Source organism: Vicugna pacos, chromosome 16 (assembly GCF_048564905.1).
Source record: "Vicugna pacos chromosome 16, VicPac4, whole genome shotgun sequence".
Lineage (NCBI taxonomy): Eukaryota > Metazoa > Chordata > Mammalia > Artiodactyla > Camelidae > Vicugna > Vicugna pacos.
In genome coordinates, this window is record NC_133002.1 from 6293079 (window position 1) to 6314747 (window position 21669).

At 40.1% G+C, this 21669-nt stretch overlaps 1 protein-coding gene across 2 annotated transcripts in view; it reads right to left on the bottom strand.

Moving 5' to 3' along the window:
• Positions 1-3166: 3166 nt before the first annotated feature.
• HEATR6 (HEAT repeat containing 6) overlaps positions 3167-21669 on the bottom strand; it is a 34561-nt gene continuing 16058 nt past the window's right edge. For both annotated transcript variants that reach the window (XM_006213332.4, XM_072940310.1), the window contains 11 exons: positions 20523-20729; positions 20016-20115; positions 13527-13882; positions 12419-12541; positions 11971-12057; positions 9612-9746; positions 8706-8828; positions 7884-8008; positions 6949-7045; positions 5730-5934; positions 3167-4089 (listed from right to left, as the gene is read on the bottom strand). In XM_006213332.4, the coding sequence (XP_006213394.2) occupies positions 3551-4089; positions 5730-5934; positions 6949-7045; positions 7884-8008; positions 8706-8828; positions 9612-9746; positions 11971-12057; positions 12419-12541; positions 13527-13882; positions 20016-20115; positions 20523-20729 (2097 nt within the window). In that variant the 3' untranslated portion in view covers positions 3167-3550. The remainder of the gene's footprint in view (positions 4090-5729; positions 5935-6948; positions 7046-7883; positions 8009-8705; positions 8829-9611; positions 9747-11970; positions 12058-12418; positions 12542-13526; positions 13883-20015; positions 20116-20522; positions 20730-21669) is intronic.

Here is a 21669-nt window from a genome sequence, read left to right on the forward strand (position 1 = left end):
TATAAACTTTAGGATTATTTGTTCAGTTCTGTGAAAAATGTCCTGGGTAATTTCATAGGGATTGCATTAAATCTGTAGATTGCTTTGGGTAGTGCGGCCATTTTAACAATATTAATTCTTCCAATCCAAGAACATGGGATAGCTTTCCATTTTTTTTAGGTCATCTTTAATTTCTTTAGTCAATGTTTTGTAGCTCTCTGTGTATAAGTCTTTCACTTCCTTGGTCAGATTTATTCCTAAGTATTTTATTTTTTTGGACGCAATTTTATAATGGCCATACTACCCAAAGCGATCTACAGATTTAATGCAATCTCTGTCAAATTACCCAGGATATTTTTCTCAGAACTAGAACAAATAATCCTAAAATTTATATGGAATCCCAAAAGACCCAGAATTGCCAAAGCAATATTGAAGAAAAAGAATGAAGCTGGAGGAATAACCCTCAGACTTCAGAAAAATACTATAGAGCTACAGGAATCAAAACAGCATAGTATTGGTACAAAAACAGACATATGGATCAATGGAACAGAACACCCAGAAATAAACCCATAAACTTTTGGTCAATTAATCTTTGCAAAGGAGGCAAGAACATACAATGGAGTAAAGACAGTCTCTTCAGCAAACATTGTTGGAAAAACTGGACAGCTGCATGTAAACCAATGAATTTAGAATACTCCCTCACTCCATACACAAAAATAAACTCAAAATGGCTTAAAGACTTAAACATAAGACAAAACACTATAAACCTCTTAGAAGAAAACACAGGCAAAACATTACCTGACATAAATCTTAGCAGTGTTCTCCTAGGGCAGTCTACCCAGGCAATAGAAATAAAAGCAAAAATAAACAAATGGGAACTAATTAAACTTACAAGCTCTTGCACAGCAAAGGAAACTATAGGCAAAACAAAAAGACAGCCTACGGAATGGGAGAAGATATTTGCAAAAGATGAGAATGACAAGGGCTTAATTTCCAGACTATATAAACAGCTCATATAACTTAATAAGGAAAAACCAAAACAACCCAATCCAAAAATGGGCAGAAGACCTAAACAAGCAATTCTCCAAGGAAGACATACAAATGACTAATTGGCACATGAAAAATGCTCAGTATTTCTAATTATCAGAGAAATGCTATTCAAAACTACAATGAGGTACCATCTCACACCAGTCAGAATGGCCATCATTCAAAATTCCACAAACGATAAATGCTGGAGAGGCTGTGGAGAAAAGGGAACCCTCCTACACTGTTGGTGGGAACGTAGTTTGGTGCAGCCATTATGGAAAACAGTACGGAGATTCCTCAAAAAACTAAAAATACTTACCATATGATCCAGCAATCACACCCTGGGCATATATCCAGAAGGAACCTTAATTCAAAAAGAGACATGCACCCCAATGTTCATAGCAGCACTATTTACAACAGCCAAGACATAGAAAACAACCTAAATGTCCATCGACAGATCACTGGATAAAGAAGCTGTGGTATACAATGGAATAATACTCAGTCATAACAAATAATAAAATAATGTCATTTGCAGCAACACGGATGGAGCTGGAAATTGTCATTCTAAGTGAAGTAAGCCAGAAAGAGAAAGAAAAATACCGTATGATATAACTTATAATTTGGAATCTAAAAAAAAAAAAGATAAACTTACAAAACAGAAACAGACTCACAAAGAAAACAAACTATGGTTACCAGGGTGAGGAAGAGGGTGGGAAGGGATACATCGGGAGTTCGAGATTTGTGGATACTAACACATATAAAATAAACAAGTTCATACTGTATAGCACAGGGAACTATATTCAATATTGTCGTAATTTATGGTGAAAAAAATGAAAATGAATATATGTATGTTCATGTATGACTGAAGCATTATGCTGTACACCAGAAACTGACACAACATTGTAAACTGACTATACTTCAGTAAAAAATATATAACATACCTAAAAAAAAAGGAAGAAACCTGGAAATCTTTATAGAAGTGAAAGGTTTAGAAAAAAAATAAGATTTTATTCATGATAAGCAAAGGATAAGAATCATCGAATGAAACCAAAGTCACTTCACAGATATTTTATCAAGAACCCCACCAGTGCAGTGAAAGCCCAAAGAACCAGCAATAAGCTGTCTACGACACGTTTTTACTTTCATGAAAACAAGTAATCAAGCTGCTGCTAAAAATACATTCCTTCAGGAGAAGGAAGTTCAAAGACTCATCACAGGGTCAGAACAGGTTCAACTCAGTTCCCCAGCCTCTGTAACAACGCATGTCCAGAATCATCCCAAAGAAGAGCACGTTTAAAGCGTGCTCTGTGTGGGTGCTGCTCCTGGGCCTGCAGTCTGTTTCTTTGGAAACTGGTACTCTACCGACAGAAGAGTGAGCCGTCAGCCATCTGAGTCCTCTGTTCCCTGGTCTCTGTCTATACAGTATTTTCTGAACAATCAGCAACATATTAGAGAAAAAAGAGTAACTTAAGGGCGAAGGAGAAAAACTGTAGACATATATATGCTCTTAAAGATGCATTTTAAGCTAAGTATCAACAGTTAATACATTGTTCAAACCCGTTCTATCTATCTTGACTCCTGTTTATCCCACATCAAATACAAGCGTGTAATCTTTTAATTGATTCTTAGCTCTAAATTCCTGACTGAAATCACTTCCAATTAATTGTTGGTGGTCAAGAGGTGAATGCAAAATTTAAATGTAAACATTTTTTTCAGTGAGAAATTACTTTTATAATTGCTTGAGCATTAACAAAGTACAATTTAAAAATCTCTCTGTAATCGTCTAAATTGAACAGATAGATAATCCTTTTTCAAGGCACAACTTCAAAGGTGGCAAAACCACCACAGATGCAGCATATGGCACCACACTCTGAAGGGCACTAGGAAATGCAGATGGAAGCTGCTGTTGTGGCCAGGGGGAAATGGACACGGGCCGGGCCAGCGGCCCCTGCCTGCCCGTTCACTCTTGCTTACAGGGCTGCGGGAAGGCGTGGAGGGGGCTTCCAGGGTTGCCACCTGGGGAGCCCAGTGCAGCAATTTATCAACCTGCAAGGAAGCGGTTCAGTATTTCAGCACCCGATGCAGCCGCACCAGTGCAGACCGGCCGAACACCAGCTCCGCTCGTGGCTTTCTGCAAATGCAGCTTGATACAAACAGCAGATTATGGGCACACTGCTTTACATTAGTTTATTAGAAAAGAAAAGCAATTCCCAGAGACACAGTACGCAACACTCTAATTCCTAAATGCTTCTGCCTTTTGTTTTTCAAACTCCTCTGAGACTAAACACCCTTCACAACCCCTCAGTGTGCTCGGCCCACACGACAACCCAAGTCCTTGGCTCCCACCCTCTCAAGTGGCTGAGCCCTTGGAGAAAAATGCAAATAGCTGCTAACTCATTTTAAATAAACAGTGGATGAACTGTTTCTGCCCCTCAGCTTAAATCCCACATATCTTACGCTCAGCTCAGCTCTTCCTGTTATCATCTGACACCTGGAAAGTGTGGTAGAATATTCACCGACTTGTTAATCCTAGGAGGGCTACTTGTCATCCAGACGAGTCAAAATAAACGGTCAGAATATCTTCTAAGAAGTCCATGATGGCCCTTCTGGCTGTGTCCCCAGCTAGTGCCTGGACGCTGCTTATGTGCTCCAGGGCTGTTCTGACCGTCTGGTCTCTTTCCTGCGGGCTGTGGGGTGCTCCACTGTCATCTCTCTCTGTTCCTGATTTTAAAAACTGCAGGATATAGGACTGGACCATGTCCCCATTCAATTCAAGGGATTCTTTGATGCAGGACAGGTCTGAGGCACTGGCCAAGCTCAAGAGGTGAATCAGCGCCTGGCAGATTTGGGTCCGCAGGCTGGCACAGTACTTGAATTCCAAGAAGTCTGTGGTGTCTTCGCTCCTCTGTAAGGCAGTGACCAGTGCGTTCCAGATGCAAGCGTACTGGTCAGTGGACCCATAGCGCTCTCGCTCGCTTGGGATGGAAAGGGCAGCAGCAGATCTGATGCGCACTTTGAAGTTCTTGCATGACGTTACAACCGAAGTCAGGGCGCTGTAGGCCTGGGAGGTCCATGGGGCCAGTCCTAGAAAGGATCCACAGTCATTAAAACAAATGAACGTTTAAAAATAAGTGGGGCAAGAGGAAGGGGGCAGAAGGAAGCACCCACACTAGCGTTCAAGTTAGTCATCTATTACGTTTTCTCTAATTGTCACAATCATCCTGTAAGATCAGTATGGTGAGTGACTGACTGCGAGATCCTAGGTAAGTGGCCAAGTACTGACTCCCAGAGCTCCCTCTTTGCCTAAATGAGCTGCCACGTGCTCAGGGACTTTGGTGACTTGGAAAGAGGCTTTCTCTCTGGGAAGATGCTGGTCTGAGGGTGTAAGGCTTGGTGGGAGGAGCATGGGCTGAACTGCAGCCCCACCGGTCCTCTCAGTTAGGTGCTTCCAAGCAGCGTGCAAGGGCACAATTGTACGCTCAGCCCTGATCATGCCGGCAAAAACAATAGTTCATCACCCAGATTAGCATCTAGACCCTGCTCCGGACAAGGCAAGTCACGCTTGTTATTGCAAAGAAAAAGAAAATACTGTTGAGGCAGTGACTGGGGAACAGGGCACTCAAATAAACTGAAGGCTCAATTTTCTAATTTTGAGAAGATGATGCCTAGATTTCTATCTTCTCTCCCTTCTTATTGGACCCAGGAAATTAGCCGGCTTTATTTATTCCTCATCAGAGCTACCATTTCCCACTCAATTTTGGGAGTTCTTATTCCTCAGGATGGGCATCAGAGTAGAATGCAGCTTCCCGAGCTCTCTTAGCCCTTCCCAACTTCTCTGCTGCCTTGGACAACAGGCAGCACTCAGTTCAATGAGCTCCAACCACAAAGGTCACTCTATCTCTACTGATTCCAGCCTGACTGGTCCGCCTGGGCGCTCTTGGCAACAGAGCGGAAACAGCCAGCTTTCCCTAACTTGATGCTTGCTCTGCTGGTCCAGCATGGTTTCACCTCTCCAGGAACACACCCTTATGTTTCAAATCTTGTCACAGGGACAAATGTATAGGCAAATGCTGGCAATTAAGCTGGATGGGATCTGGAGGCTGGTGATTCCAACAGCTAAGCAGCTATCAGCCACTGATGACCTGTCAAGCTGCACGGCGTGTCATCACTCAGGCAGACCCCTCCTTAGCTGCAGCACTCCACTTCAGCACCGAGCGCTCACATGAGATTTCCAATTTATACCCTCTTTCTCCCATGCCAGTTTTCCCCTTCACTTTTCCCTGATTGTTAAAACAATATATACTCATTGTAGAAAATTCAGAAAATGAAAAGCAGAAAAAAATCCTACCCATCATCCAATCTACAGGAGACCACTGTTAATAATTAGGCTAATTTCCTTTCAGTTTTCTTTCTATACATTTATGGAGATCGTACTGTAGGAACAATTTTTTCATATCCTGTTTTAATTTGCTTAACATCAGAAGTATTTTCTCAGATTATCAAAAACTTCTTGTAAACATAATTTTAAATGGCCACAATGTATCCCTTTGAATATAATATACCATGATTTATCTCACCATTCCTCTAAACTGAGGTGTTCAGTATGTTTCCATTTTTTAAAATACTGTGATAAATAATATTGTGAACATCTTCAGTAACAACGTAGCCTGGTGTGTACTGTCCAAAGAGACCCTCCACCAGAGAGACGGGCCCTCCCTTCTTACCTAAGGGAAGAGCAGGATTTTTAAATACATTTCCCATTGCATAACAAGCATTCCATCGGACTTTCATAGCAGCCTCAATTAGAACAGTAGAAATTAGGGACTGGATAGCCTCCTCAATGATTTCAGCAAATCTGGGTTTTTCTATGTGAGATGGTTGTAGAAAATGAAGCAAATTTCCAAGGGCCCGGACTGCATTGCTTTTTACCTAGAATAAAATGTAAAAGCATTAGAAATCTGATTTGCCAAAGAGATGTGTCAGAAAGTGTAGTTTCTGCTTAAACAAATCCAGGAGGCCCAAGACATCTTAAAGCAAGAGAGCTAATGTAAAATGCAGCCCATAAAGGTGCAAGTTCTTAGAACTCAGCAAGGTCTTGTGCGGTTCACATTCTGAGCCATCAGAGAGGTGAAGTTCTATAAAGCTCCTTGCCCTGATTTTTCAAATGTTAGATTAGACTTCAGAGAGGTCAGTCTTCTTGTTTTGCAAAGAAGGTGTGTAAGGCCCAGGGGCAATAGGACAGTACTGGTTCACAGTAAGAATTGGAGAAGGTTGGTTTCATTAATTTCAGCCTATCAATACTTTCCTGCTAGACTAGTCTCAACCCTAGCAGCATACCAGAATCATCATACCACCAATTCTCAGGCCCTAACCCCAGAAATGCTGATTGAATTAGTCTGAGGTACGGCTTTCCAGGTCTTCAGAACCACCTACCTACATCAAGCACTTGGTATGCGCTAGGTTCTGTGCTAGGTGATATAACAAAAGGCACCTTGGAGTCCAGTGAGGTGTATGTAACAACTTCCATGTTACAGATGAGGAAACTTATCTTCAGAGAAGTTAAATAACGCACCAAAGGTCACTCAGCTACTGAAGGGCAAGCCAGGATTTGCACCATGTTTGCCTCACCCCGAAGCCCAGCTCTACCCTTTTTAAACTTAACAGTGTAACAGGGAATATTCAAAGCCAAGCTACTCATCTTCTGACTTGTCAATTCTACTTAAAGATTTTTGGGAAAAAACCAGCTAAGTGGACACATCATGGAGTAGTCTTACAAATGGCACTGAAACTTTTCTCAAGATGGGAAAAGGAATGGTACAAGTGTGGAGTGTACACTATACCCCTGAGTACACACTCAGTCTCCTTTGAACAGGGATGAACTTGGTGGGATGAAACTATAATACTATAATATCTGAGAAATACTAGCATTTGCTGTCAGTCTACCTTGTCTTTATCCTTGGATGCCTCTATAGCTGATCTCAACATCTTCAAGAGCAGGAGGCCAGAGAACTCTTCCTGGAAACTTGGGTCTGGTGTTTCCCTATTCCACCCAAAGCAGACAAAACATATTAAAAGGTAAAACCCAATTAAATATATACATACACAAATATATTCACTCAGTGTAACTATAAAAACTTTAGGAAAACAGCTCCGTAAGTCTGTTTAGATTTTACCAAGAATTTAAGAGTTTATACATTTTGACCCAGGAGGTCCACATCCAGGGATGTTAACCAAAAAGAGTATCTCATAATTGAGATTTATGTACCAAATGTTCAACGTATATAAGAGCCTAAAACAACACAATGTTCAATTACAGGGGAATGGTTAAATAACCACCACAGTGATGACGGTAATAATAAATAACAATTTATAAAGAGTCAGCAGAAGTCAGGAGAATGCTTATGTTATATGCTCGAGTTAAGTGACAAAAAACAAGATACTAGTGTATGAGTAAGAGCAGTTGCCTCTGGGGAGGGAAACTATGGGATTAAGGTAGGAGAAAGGCTTTACACTGCATACCCCTTTATACTGTTTGAATTTTTTTAACCTGTGCCTATATTACTTAAAAAAAATACAAATACAATATTTAAAATGTAGGATACCCATTACTAAGGTTTGGGTTTTTTACCTTTATATTTTTCACATTTTCTATTATGTAGATATATTATTTACATTAGTATACAATATTTTTTGTATCTATGTATTAAAACTAGCTTACTAATCTTATTACTTGAAGGAATATAAAACAAAACGAAGCAGGAAGACTGATTACACAATATAGGGGAATTACTGCTAATTCTTTTATGGTAGGGATCAAAGATACGCGCTTGGACCTTAGCCTCGGAGGTCACCCAGGGGAACTGAGCTGAATCACCTACATGTTGACAATCAGAGTGTCTGTCAGGTTGCCTAGGGACCAGGATGCTTTTGCCCGGACATTAAGAGATTTGTCTTGAAGTGACATCAATATTGCATTTGCTGTGTCTGCAACAAATATGACATCCTGCAAGAGAAACAAAACAAAACACTATAGTTGCTTCAGGAGTTCACAATGCTATCTTGAAAATTCTCAAATTTATTTTCAGATAAAGCTAATAAGTCTTTACCACAAATTTCTATCTGGAAATCAAAATTCATTTACTCAGTCAATTTACTGTTCTTCTTATATATTACACTTTGGACACCCATCAAAGCCCCAGGGGAATCTCCAGTGATTCTGGTATGTGCCATGCACACCCGAGGAGCCTACAGATTTTGCTCTTGTGAAGTCTGTGCTTGGCTTATTTCCACCCCAGGAAGAGATGCTGACAATGAAACACATTTCCGAAACACATCCTGTTCACTCACACACTTCTCAGTGAGATAAAAGTAACAAATAAGAGTAAAGGAGAAATTTATTTCCTTCTTAGTAAAAACCCCATCAGTTTTCTAAATTATTACTATCGTATGGTTACATCCCATTTCATTTTTTTCAGTTATCCATTAATTTGAACATTTATTGGCCTAGGGTCCTGGGCAGTGTGCAAAATGAAAAATAAGTGAACTGTAGGCATTCCCGTATTTATCAGCAACTCAGGAAACCAGATTACAAAGCAATTTATCTTCCTTTACTGCCCAACGCAGGAGCTCTATATCAACCAAAAAGAATAACAAAATGGACCACAAAGAGGCTCAGTCGAGCTGCATGCGCCTGCTCTGACCTGTCGGAGACACGGGAAAAGCACGTAGACTCCAAGGGCCCGCGAGGTCGCTGCTTTCACTAAACGGTTCGCGCTGTCGTTCAGCCCCAGCAGCATCGTGATGCACAGGATCTGCCTGTCGCCCTGCAAGGGGAAAGGGTGGTCAGGAAAAAGCGCAAATGAAATAACTGAGCCAATGCCTTCAGCGAGTGACCGTGACACGTCTGTCTCTGAGTCCACATTCAGGAGTTGAATACAACTGAGATCTTGAGGCTAACTTGGCAGAGAACAGAGGTTCAACTCAGATCCAGTTGTCAATTGAGTACCCACTAGCCTCAGGGCACATGCAGCACCATGGTTATGTCGACCCTTTACCATTAGGTGAATTGGGTCAATTTATTCTACTTTATTCAAGCTGCCTTCTTTATAAAAGCTAATTTATAGAAATAAGAACAGATGCAAATGCCATTAAGGACTTAAGAAAAGCAGCAGTTTGAATACTGCGTGTGTTGGGCACCAAGTTAAGTATTTCCACATGCCTCATGTTACTGTTCACATCATTTCCAGTTTATAGGTGACAAAATTAATTTTTAGAGAAGTAAAGATAACCAGAGCTAGAAAGTAGAACAACTAGAATTTAAACCAGGTCTTTCTAACTTTGAGATGTGAAATCTTTCTGAAATCTGACTTTACAGCCTCTGCTACGCTTGCTCCTACCGCCTGCCTTCTAAGCACAGGGAGGGAAAACTCTCCTGAGACATGTAGGTTTTAGTGCTGTTCCCCACTGCCTCACCCCACGCTCAAGGAGAACAAGCACCTTTTCTTTGATGATGTTCAATACTGGTTCAAAGTGAAACAATTAAAATCAAACTCAAGCTCTGATGCTCAGGGTCACCAATTAAAGACGAGAAAACACCCTCAGGTTACCGGCAGATTGCTGAAGGCTTCCGGCAAGATGGAAGACAGGGCATCACAGGCGCTTGCCTGCAGAGTCGGGTGCTCTGCATTCTGCAGGGCTCTGGGTAAAGGGCCGTTGAGCATCATAGTCCAGAACATCACCACCTGGAACAGGGGCAAGGTTACCACTGCAGCCCAGGAGACAACAGTGAACCAGCTGGACACTAAGACTGCCACAAGTGACCACAGTCATGAAAGGTTTCTCCTGGAAGCAGCAGCTTACTGTGAACGCTTTTACTGGTTCTTCTTCCACAGCCATGAAAAGAGCTTTAGAAAACAACTAACTGAATCCTTCCATTTCATTCACTGGGAAACTACATACCGTCCACTACAGTTGCAGCAAGAGTGATGGTAACAATGGGGACGGAGATGAGGATAAGGACGAGGATACAACAGTGGCGGCGGCAGCAGTGAGTGTTTTTCAGAGAACTTCCAACCTCTGCAGCCTCATCCAGTTTCTGTGGGCCATGGTTTCTCTTCGGGAAAACAGGGCAAAGTGTGTGTGATAATAAAATGTAAGACTGTGTGTAAAGCCCCTAGCATGGTGCCTGGTGCAGCGGAGATTCTTAACTGAGCAGTAGGCGCTGCTTTAAGCACTCCGAAGAACTATCTCCCTCCACAGCCCCTCAAGGCAGGCGTCCGCAGAGTACCTTTAACGGTTTCCTTCACAAGCTTTGTAAAAAACCCTGGCAGTTCAAGTTCACGTACAAATCCCTCTGTGGTTTTGGTGTCTCCATTTCCTGCCCCACGGATTTAGCCCTGAGTTTTGTTGAGTGTTCCACACACCAGTTCATTCGCCCCCACAACCTGAACTCCCGGACACCCAGCCTGGGCCCTCCCAGCCCCAAACCAGAAGAATGCGGTCGTGTGTGGCTGCCAGCCTCCCAATGGCCCACAATGATTCTCACCCCCTAATGTTTTGGAGGCCACCTTCCCACTGACTAGGGCTGACCTGTGTAACTAACACGCTGTGGTGGGAACGACAGTGTGGAACTTCTGAAGCTGGGTTATAAAACTCCTGCAGCTCTGTCTTGCACCCCCAGTTCTTGATTCATTTGCTGTGGGGGAGGCCAGCTGCCATGTCACGAGAACACTCAAGCAGCCCTCCAGGGAGGGCCTCGTGGGGAGGCGCTAAGCGAGGCCGGCTGCCGGCAGCCAGCACTAACTTGCAAGGTACGTGAGTGAGCTGTCTTGGAAGAAGATCCTCTAACCCCCAACAAGTTCAGCTGACTGCAGCCCCAGCCAGCATCCTGACTGCAGCCTCATGAGACTTGAGCCTCAATTCTCGGTCTCAATTTCTAGCCACAGAAACTGTATGAGAGGTTAAATGCAGGATATGGTTCTAAGCTGCTAAGTATTTAGGATAATCTATCGCTCAACAATAGTAAAGTCATACAGAAAGTATATCCCTTTTTTATATATGAAATAACACCTAAGTGTGAACAGTTATGAGTTTTGTTCAAAGTCACTTGGGGCAAGCAGAGAAGTTTGGATTGAACCCAGGTCTGTCTGATAGCAAAGCTCAACTCAGCCCCCTCCAAATGGTGACATTTCAGCTTCAGTGGCAGTCAAAGGAAGGGACTAGGGCTAGAGAATCTTAATTGATTGCAAAGATGACAGAAATTGTGAAGGGAAAAAGAATAGAAAGGATGGGGAGGGCAGAGGGAGAAAACAGCACTAACGTTGAGTTGATTTTGCTTCTGGCACTAAGTAGAAGCCTTTTTTGGTGGATTCACATGCTCCTCCTCCAAAGACTGACTGACACAGTGTAGGGGCATCAAAAACAACCTAAGACCACAGAACTGGATGGGAATAATGGGGGAGGGGCCCAGCAGTGAGGGAGTTAAAGGGGAGTAAGATTCACTGAGCATCTACTATTTACCAGCATCTTCACATCTCATTCAATCTTCCAATAGTCCTGTGAGTTACGGATTTTCATTCCTCTTTACAAGGAAACTACGCTCACAATTACATATTAAGTGTTTAGTCCCATGCCTTCTGATTCCAAACACTTTTCTCTTCCCACCACTCCAGTCTGCCTCTTGGGCATACTGAGAAACCAAACTAGGTTTTGTGCAAAAACAAAATAAAACAAAACAAAACAAAAAAAACCTAGTTTTTCCATCACTGGTTGTGTGTTACGCATAATCCTACCACACATTGAATTGCAAGTAAACTGAAATGTACATAAAACCTATCCATCCTAGATTATAAACCATAGTTTTGGACACTGGAAGAAACCATACTCTCTACTCCACTTTATCACTGAGCCTCAAACTAAAACTGACTGAAGCACTAAGAACAAAGAAAACCATGAACTGAGACTTACCAAGCTGACTGGCACTCTCTGATCAGGTGCTGTGGTGGAATCCGGTTTATACTGCTGTATTAAGCCTGTACCCAGTTCTTCCAAAAGCTGCCAAGGTAAAAGAAATAGATTACCATAAATAAGTATTAGAACTATGGAGGTAAAAAACCACGTCAGTTTGGAGATCACTTCAAATCAAGGGGAAAAATAATTTCCAATTAGTTTGCTTTCTTTTGTCAGTAACTCCTATCTCAGAGGCATTCCTTCCAGAAGCAAAATCACCAGCTACATATTGCTCATTTATTACCAAATCAATTCTTTGAGTTCATAAGTAGAGCTGAAAACAGAGGAATGTTATCACTTCCCTACCTGAAATCTCTTGAAGAAACTTGGAATTGATAGACATGCAGCAGAGGGAAGAACATAAACGAAGAGGAGAATAAAGCATATGGCTTTTAATGAAAATGACCTTGGCTCCATGAAGCTGGACAGATGGATCTGCCTCCCCCATGCACTTGCAAATCACCTCTCCAAGCTCCATCAAGTAGACTTGAGTCATTGAAAAGTAGCCCCTTGCCAGATGAGCCAACACCTGCAAAGAAAACAGGGGATTAATCCTCAGGATAGCAATATCCAGAAATGCATTTCAGTATTTCAGAAATCACTCACATTCAACAAGAGGCTGAAATCTGATGCTGAATGAAATGAAGAAAACCATAATCTTTATTTTATGATGAAAATCAATTAAGTATGTCATATGACTTTATTTGCTTTACTTTTTTTTTTAAAGTTTTTTTTTTTTAACATTTTTTGCACTTTTTTTTGTTTGTTGTTTGGAGAGAGGTAATTAGGTTTGTTTGTTTATTTTAATGGAAGAACTAGGGATCGAACCCAGGACCTCATGCACGCTAAGCATGCACTCTATCACTGAGTTACACCTTTAAGTGCTTTGTAATTTACAAAATGTGTTTCATTAAAATTATCACTTAAGTTTGGGAAAAATTTTTTGAGGTAGGTATTAACTGAGTATGTCAGCTAAAAAATCTAAGACTGAAAAAGTTAAATGTTAAAGAGGGTAAAGAACATGTTTAATACTAGCCAGATAATTAGCAGAAGACCAGCAGACCCCAGAACCAAACCTGTGTCTTAGCTCATATTTGGCTACAGAGAAAACAAATACGTTACTACAGTGATTTTCTCCTCTTAAAGGAGCAAAGATTTTGTTGTTATAAGACCAAAGAGAAGTTTATAGAAAATTATTTATTTACTTTCAGATGCAGAAATCAAGGATTAACTCTACCATTTCTTTCAGAATCGTTATGTAATCTATTATAGCCACCTGCCATATAATGCCCACAGTGACTAAAATGGCTTGCAACAAAAAAGGATGAATCCGACATTTCACAACCAAGCCCCTCCACCTACCTCACTCACACCTAAACTACAACTCCCACTAAAACCAATGTAAACACTTGGCTTGGTTTTATATTACTTTCACAGACTCGCTCCTCATGAGGTAATCACCCCATGAAGAATGATTACTTCCATTTCAGAGATGAGGAAATGAAACCTCCTACCTGTAAGGCCTCCAGGCGCATGGGGAATGGTTCATAGGTGCTTCCTCCTGTGGAGCCAGCATCACTACCTGAGCAGGAATCCTCCTTGGGCAGAACAACAATGGAAATGCAAAGTCGAATGAGCCAGCAGGGTTCTGAAGATGTCTTAGGTGAGCTAACCGACGCTTCTTCCAGAAAGGGTCCAGAAGGGGCTTTCTTCCACCAGTCAAGAGGACTGAGGCGAGGAGTTGCTGAATTGCTATTGCTGAGTCCGGAGGAACAGGGCTGTTGTAAAAGCAGCTGGACTTCAGGTAAAGGCGCGTGAGTGGACACTATGGCTCCCAAGAGGGTGAGACTTGACACACGAACATTAACATCTGTCAAAGGAGACAGTAAGAACCTATCACCATAGGTTACCATATGGGAACAGTTACCATAAGGATCATGATTATCCCTGCAGGCCATTAAGAATTATGGCATCCTTGTTTCACCTGAATCAAATTAAACCTCTAGCCCTAACTTCCAGTAAGTGTAAGCTAAATAACCCTATAAAGAAAAATCCAACAAATTGAGAATGTGAGACATACTATGAGACAACTGACTTAGACCCTTCCAAAATCAATAGGATGAAAGGAAAAAAAAAAACGGTGGCAGACTGCTCTAGAGTCAAAAAGGCTAAAGTGAGAAGGCAGGACAAGATGGCACAGTAGGAAGATGCTGGCCTCATAGGTGAGGCCCCACAGACACAAAAATTAAGACTATATATAGAGCAACTCTCTCTGAGAATGACTTGAAGACTAGCAGAGAAGATTTTCTGCAACTAAGGATAAACAAAAGCCATGCTGAGACAAGCAGGAGGGCGGAGACACAGTCTGGCCTACACGTCCAGGGCTGCGAAGCACTGGCAGGAGCGATGTCACAGCCTCAGAGGTCCTCCCTGAGGAGCAAGGGCTCGGAACCCACACTGGGGTCCCCAGGCCAGGGGGGACCTGCACCAGGAAGACAAGCCTTCCTAACACCTAGCTTTGAAAACCAGCAGGGCTGATGTCTGACAGAGCTGGAAGGCTGCAGGGAATCGGGGATCCACTCTGAAAGGCTGCGCACAAAACTCACTCACTCCAGGTATCAGTGCACAAGCCGCAGCTTGAAAAGTGCCTGATCGTATGTGGAGAGTCACTGACTAATTTTAAGGCATGTGCCTGAAGGGAACTTTGGGCACTGACGGGCTGGTGAGTGCCCCTAAAAATTTTTTTTCCTTTGGCTCCCTCTCTACCTAGCTGGCCAGGTACCTCCAGGTGCCATCTCTGACTCTCCCCATCTAATGGACTGGCACCACTCAGCCCACCCGGTTTTCACCTGCAGAAACCAGCCAGCCAGTGCTCTTCCAGAGCATACCCTCTTACAGCCAGCTGCACCGGGGGCCAGCTCCACACACTAGCAGGCCTGTAGAAGGGCAGCGCAGACAGAACAGAAGGGCAAGTGCAACCCACACAGGGGACACTCCTGGAGCACCTGGCTCTGGTGACCAGGGGGACCATACAACTGGGCCCCAGACACCTTCTACAGGAGATATATCTACCTAATACATAGAAACAAATGTAAGGGTTAGGCAAAACGAGAAGACAAAGAAGTATGTTTCAAATGAAAGAACAGCACAAAACCTCAGAAAAACTACTAAACAAAATGGAGATAAAGAGTCTAAACTAATAGTCAAAAAAATGCTTGCTAAAATCAGAAGACAAATAAAGGAAACACAATGAGAACTTCAACAAAGAGACAAAAAAAAAAAAACAACCAAAAAACCAACCAACCAAACAATAAAAAAGCTGAATAAAATAACAAAAATGAGAAACATACTAGAGGAAATCAAATGCAGATTAGACAATACAGAAAAACATATCAGCAATCTGGAAGACCGCCTAGTGAAAATGACCTAATTGGAACAGCAAAAAGAAAAACAGGAAAAATGAGGATAGTTTAAGGGACATTTGTGACAACATCAAGTGTACTAACATTCACAATATAGGGGTCCCAGAAGGAGGAGTGAGAAAAGGACAGAAAATCTATTTGAAGAAATAATGGCTGAAAACTTCCCTAACCTGACAAAGGAAACAGACATCCAAGTCCAGGAAGCACAGAGAGGCCACAAGATTGAATCCAAAACAACCTGCACCAAGATACATTATAAATAGAGTCAAAAGTTAAGAAAGAATATTAAAAGCAGCAAGAGAAAAACTAGTTACACATAGAAGAGCCCACATAAGACTATCAGCTGACTTTTCAGCAGAAACTTCACATGCCATAAGGAAATGGCACAAGATATTCAAAGTTCTAAAAGGAAAAAAAAAAAAAAAACCCTTACAACCAAGAATATTTTCTCTGGCAAGGCTATCATTCAGAATTGAAGGAGAATAAAGTATTTCTCAGACAAGCAAAAGCTAAAGAATTCATCACCACTAAATTGACCTTACAGGAAATGTTAAAGGGACTTCTTTAAACAGAAAAGACAAGGCCATAAGTAGAAACATAAAAATCATGAAAGAAAAAAAAAGTCTCACTGGTAAAGGCAAACATATAGTGAAGATAGTGGATCAACCACTTATATACATGAAGTTTAAAAGACAACACTAGTAAAATCATATATACCTACAATAATTAGTTAAGAGATGCACAAGATAAAAAGATGTTAAAGATGACATCAAAAACATAGAACATGGAGAGGGGGGAATAAAAATGTAGTGCATTTGGAAAGTGCTTGAACTTAAGTGACTTAAAACAGATTTTAAATACACAGGTTGTTATATAAGAACCTCATGTTACCACAAACCAAAAACCAATAATAAACGCAAAAAATAAAGAGAAAGGAATACAAACATAACACTCAAGAAAGCCGTTAATCACAAGGGAAGACAGCAAGAGGACAGGAGCAGAGAAGAACAACAAAAATAACTAGAAAAAATTAACAAAATGATAAGTAATACATACCTATCAATAATTACTTTAAATGTAAATGGACTAAATGCTCCAAACAAAAGACATAAGGTGGCTGACTACATAAAAAAATAAGACCTGTATATATGCTACCTATAAGAAACTCAAATCAGATCTAAAGACACACGTAGACCAAAAATGAGGTGATAGAGAAAAAAAATTCCATGCAAATGGAAATGAAAAGAAAGCAGGGCCAACAATATTTATATCAAAGTAGACTTTAAATCAAAGACTAGTAAGACAAAGAAGTGCATTACATACATAACAATAAAGAGATCAGTCTAACAAGAACATATAGCACTTGTAAATATATGTGCACATAGGAGCACCTAAGTACATAAAGCAAATATTAACAGACACAAGGGGAGACATTGACAGTAATATTAGTAGGGACTTTAACACCCCACTTTTATCAATGGATAGATCATCCAGACAGAAAATCAGTAAAGAAACACTAGCCTTAAATGACACATTAGAATCCACCCCAAAACAGCAGAAGACACAGTCTTTTCAAATGCACATGGAACATTCATTCTCCAGGATAGACCACATATTAGGACACAAAACAAGTCTCAATAAATTTAAGAAAATTAAAATTGTATCAAAGAACTTTTCAGACCACAATCCAAAGAGACTAGAAATCAGCTACAAGATGAAAAACTGGAAAAAACACAAACAAGTGAAATTTAAACAATATGCTACTGAACAACTAATAGGTCATTGATGAAAATCAAAGAGGAAATCAAAAAATACCTGGAGACAAATAAAAATGGAAACAGTGTTCCAAAATCTGTATGGCAGAGGAAAGGCTGTTCTAAGAGGGAAGTTCATAGCAATACAGGCCTATCCCAGGAAACAAGAAAATCTCCAACAATCTGATCTTACAACTAAAGGAACTAAAAAAAGAAAAAAAAAACAAAACAGTGAAGGAAGGGGAAAAAAGATCAGAGTGAAAATAAATGAAACACATACTAAAAACAACAGAAAAGATAAATGAAACTAAAAGTTGGTTCCCTGGAAAGATAAACAAAATTGATAAACCTTCAGGCAGACTCATTAAGAAAAAGGGAATGCCCAAATCAATAAAACTGGAAATGAAAGAGAAGTTAGAACTGACACCACAGAAGTACAAAGGATCATAAGAGATTACTATAAAGCTATAAGCCAACAAACTGGACAACCTACAAAAGATGGATAAATTTCTAAAAACACGGTCTTCCAAGACTTAATTAGAAGAAATAGAAAACCTGAACAGACCAATTATTAGTAATGAAATCAAATCAGTAAAAGCAAGCAAACAAACAAAAAACTCCCCAGAAATAAAAGTCCAGGACTAGATGGCTTCACAGGTGAATTCTACCAAACATATAAAGAAGACTTAATATCAATCCTCAAACTACTCCAAATATGTGGAAAGATATACCATGTTTGTGGGCTGAAAGAATCACTACTGTTAAAATGTCCATACTACCCAAAGCAATCCACAGGTTTAATGCAATCTCTGTCAAAATACCAATGGCATTTTTCGCAGAACTAGAACAAATAATCCTAGAATTTGTATGGAAGCACAAAAGACTCCAAATAGCCAAAGCAATCTTGAGAAAAAAGAACAAAGCTGGAGATACCATGCTCCCTGGTTTCAAACTATAATGCAAAGCAGTAGTAATCACAGTGTGGTACTGGCACAAAAATAGACACACAGATCAATGGAGCTGAATAGAAAGCTAAGAAATAAACCCATTCTTACATGGGCAATTTATCTACAACAAAGGAGGCAAAAATATGTAATGGGGAAAAGACAGCCTCTTCGGTAAACAATATTAGGAAACGTGGATAGCTACATACAAAAGAATGAAGCTGGACCATTTTCTTACATCACATACAAAGATAAACTCAAAATGGACTAAAGACTTTAATGTAAGACCTGAAACCATAAAACTTCCACAAGAAAACATTGGTAGTACACTCTTGGTTATGGGTCTTATGTTAACTTTAATTTCAATTAAAAAAAAAGAAAGAAAAATTTAAAAGGCTAAAGATACATAAAAATGAAATGTAATGCATAAACCTTCAATAAGCTGAGGTTTTGTTTTTTTTTTAAAAGACTTTTGGGGACACATGAGGAACTCTGAATATGGACTAAATATTAGATGATATTATGGAATCAATGTTACTTTCTTAGGTGTGAGAATGGTGTGTGTTTTTAGGAGATTATCTTTATTTCTGGGAGATGCATGCTGTGGTATTTACGGTGAAATATGTCTACAGTTTACTTTTAAATGGCTCAAGGGAAAAGAGTCTATATAAATATGTACATACACACAAAAATATACACATAAACACATATATGTATACATATATACTGATACGTACATGTAGAAAGAGAGAAAGCAAATATGACAATGTTTACAATTGTTAAGTCTACGTAGAGGTAACAGGTGCTCACTGTACAAGTTTTCTGTGGGTCTGAACATTTTAATAATAAAAGGTTGCTGGAGGACAAAGGCAGACACTTGAAAGGACTTTTAGTACTTGGTCCACTCCCCTCAGATTGCAAATGAAGAAAAGCCAGCGCAGTGGAATGAGCAGGGGACTGAGCCAGAAGACGTGGGTTGTTTTAATCTTCATTCCACAACTAACGTAATGAGAGACCTTAAGGCAAGATTCATCTTTCTGGGTACCCTTTTACACAATGGTGAAAGGAGTGAGTTGGACTTAGTTTACACATCATTATCTCATTTAAGCCTCAGAAAAATTTTATGAGGTAGGTACAGGTCTTTCTGGTAATAGGAAGTTAAAATTGAGGTCATGGCTATGAGATGGCAGAAATGGGAGTAGGCTGTAGACCCGTGGACTGACGCTGGGTCCTACCTCCGCCACGATGTCACAAACACACCAATGCCTCCTTCAAGTTCTGTAATTCTGACTAAAAATTCAACTTATTAGAATGTTGTCTGAGCTAAGCTTGCAAACAAAACAAAAACAAATGTTCTAAAGGCAAGCACGTATACATTACATGTGAGAGTAAGTCATAAAGTAAGAAATAAGACTGTAGTTAGTGGAGATTTGAAGTCCTAGAATTTTATATGAACTTCAGAGGCGATAACGTTAAAGAAGTTAGGTTTCATACTCCACTTTTCCTTTCCAAAAAGAGGTTGATGTCTACCTGACTGCCCATCCACCCTCTACTTACACCTAAAGGAATGAACTACCATACAGTAGAGTAGGACCCCTAGCACTCACTCAGTCCTAATTCTAAAGGAATACTCTGGTCACTGCACTAATGTACTGAAGACACATTAAACTTTACCGGTAATTCTCCAGCTCACTTCTTTCCAACGGTGCCCACTGGGGCTTCAGGGATCAAACGTGGGGTTCTAGCAATAGTTGGATACCACAAAACTTGAGGAGAATAAACAGAACTATCTTAGAGCTTTAAAAATGCTCTGAATATTTTTTTAACTAAAAATCTAGATTTGATTGCTATAAAGAAGCAATCAGTTTTAAACTATCACCAACCTTTGTGGCGGATATAAGGCTTTATCTGGTTCCAGACTTTGGTCAGCAGGCTGAGTTTCAGACGGTTATAAGGTGAATTTGATACTAAATTTGCAAGGCACTGCAAAACACAAACAACAGCTCATCAATAGGCCTGATTAAGCCAAGGCATAGGAGACAAAATTTTAGAGCATTCATTAAAAACAAAAATCTTTACACTTATTTGCAAATCAGTCCTTCTCTTTTTTGTCTTTTTTTTCTGGAGGGGGTGGGGGATAGCACCTGTATTCTCATTGGTACAACTTAATCCTTAAGATAAATAAGTATTTCTAGTAAATCATTTATTTAGACATACAGAGGTTGTAGGCAAGATCAGACAAGTAGGAACAGACTTCCAAATGGGATATTTTTAAGAAAATTACTACTTAGTTATATTCTTAAGTCAATTTATTTTTGAGTGATATAAACATTATATAAAACAAACAGAATAACCACCTCTGGAACTCACTGAATAACCTGGACATTTACCTTAATTATCTGAGTGAGGGTCTGCGAGGATGATTCAGCCACCAAAGCTAACAAAAGACATCTGTGCAGCTCTTTAATGCTGGAAGCGATCATCACAGAAAAGGGCGTAAAGGCCCTTCTATGGTCACTGGTATCTTCAGCAACAGAAAGAAACTGCTTTGAGCCTTCCAAGATGGCAGATAAAACTTGCAGAGCACAGGCACGCGTCTGAAATTTCAGGATGATTCACATCAGTTAGTTAAAAATCAGGAGTCAAATCCCCTTTGTCCTACGTATATTTTTAATAATCAAAGTACTTAGAATCATTTTAATTAGAAGGATAAAGGCAATGGGATTACCTGTCAGGTCCCAAAAGTAGCTGTGAACTGAGCCACCTGCACCCCCACCTTCACACTTAAAAACAAAAACTACTTAAATCACATTGTTGTTAGTTTTCTTACTCTAAGTCTAGAGTACACCATAGTATAAAACCTGAAATCATGAGCATGAAAATAACTTTAAGATGAGAAGCCTAGTTTATTCAAACATAAAGCCCACTGAATATGACTGAAAAACTGTGCTGTACATCAGAAATTGACACAACATTGTAAACTGACTATAACTCAATTTTTAAAAAAAAAAGCCCACTGAAAAGAGAGAACTGAAAGCCTATTCGGTAGAAAAAAATAAAGGTATCTACAGTCTGTTTCTCTAGAGTTCCTGAGGACATTCTGCTTTGCAATCTGCCCTAAAGCATCCATGAGCTCTCAACGTTAATTAAATGGGCTATTAGGAAATGTGTGCAAACTCATCTTGGCAGGAACTGTTAGTGAGCCAACTTTTAGAAACATTCTAAGGTGCAGGAAATAACACTGCTTACAACAAGAATCTTTGATAATCAAAGAAATACTAAATACAACCTTACAGATGGAAAATAAAATGTGTGCCCCTTTGTCAATGGACTACGGTATTTGTCAGGAAAAGTGCGTCAAGGGTTTCTTTATAAGGTTAAAATATTATTTTCAATTGGTACTCTGATGATTTTGTGGTATTAAAAATTATAAAGGAGAAAAAAGAAATGAAAAAGAAAAAAGCCAATTTAACCAATATGGAATGTAGGTGATAAATTCAGGATTAGTAATATGAAATAATACTGTACCCTCTGGCC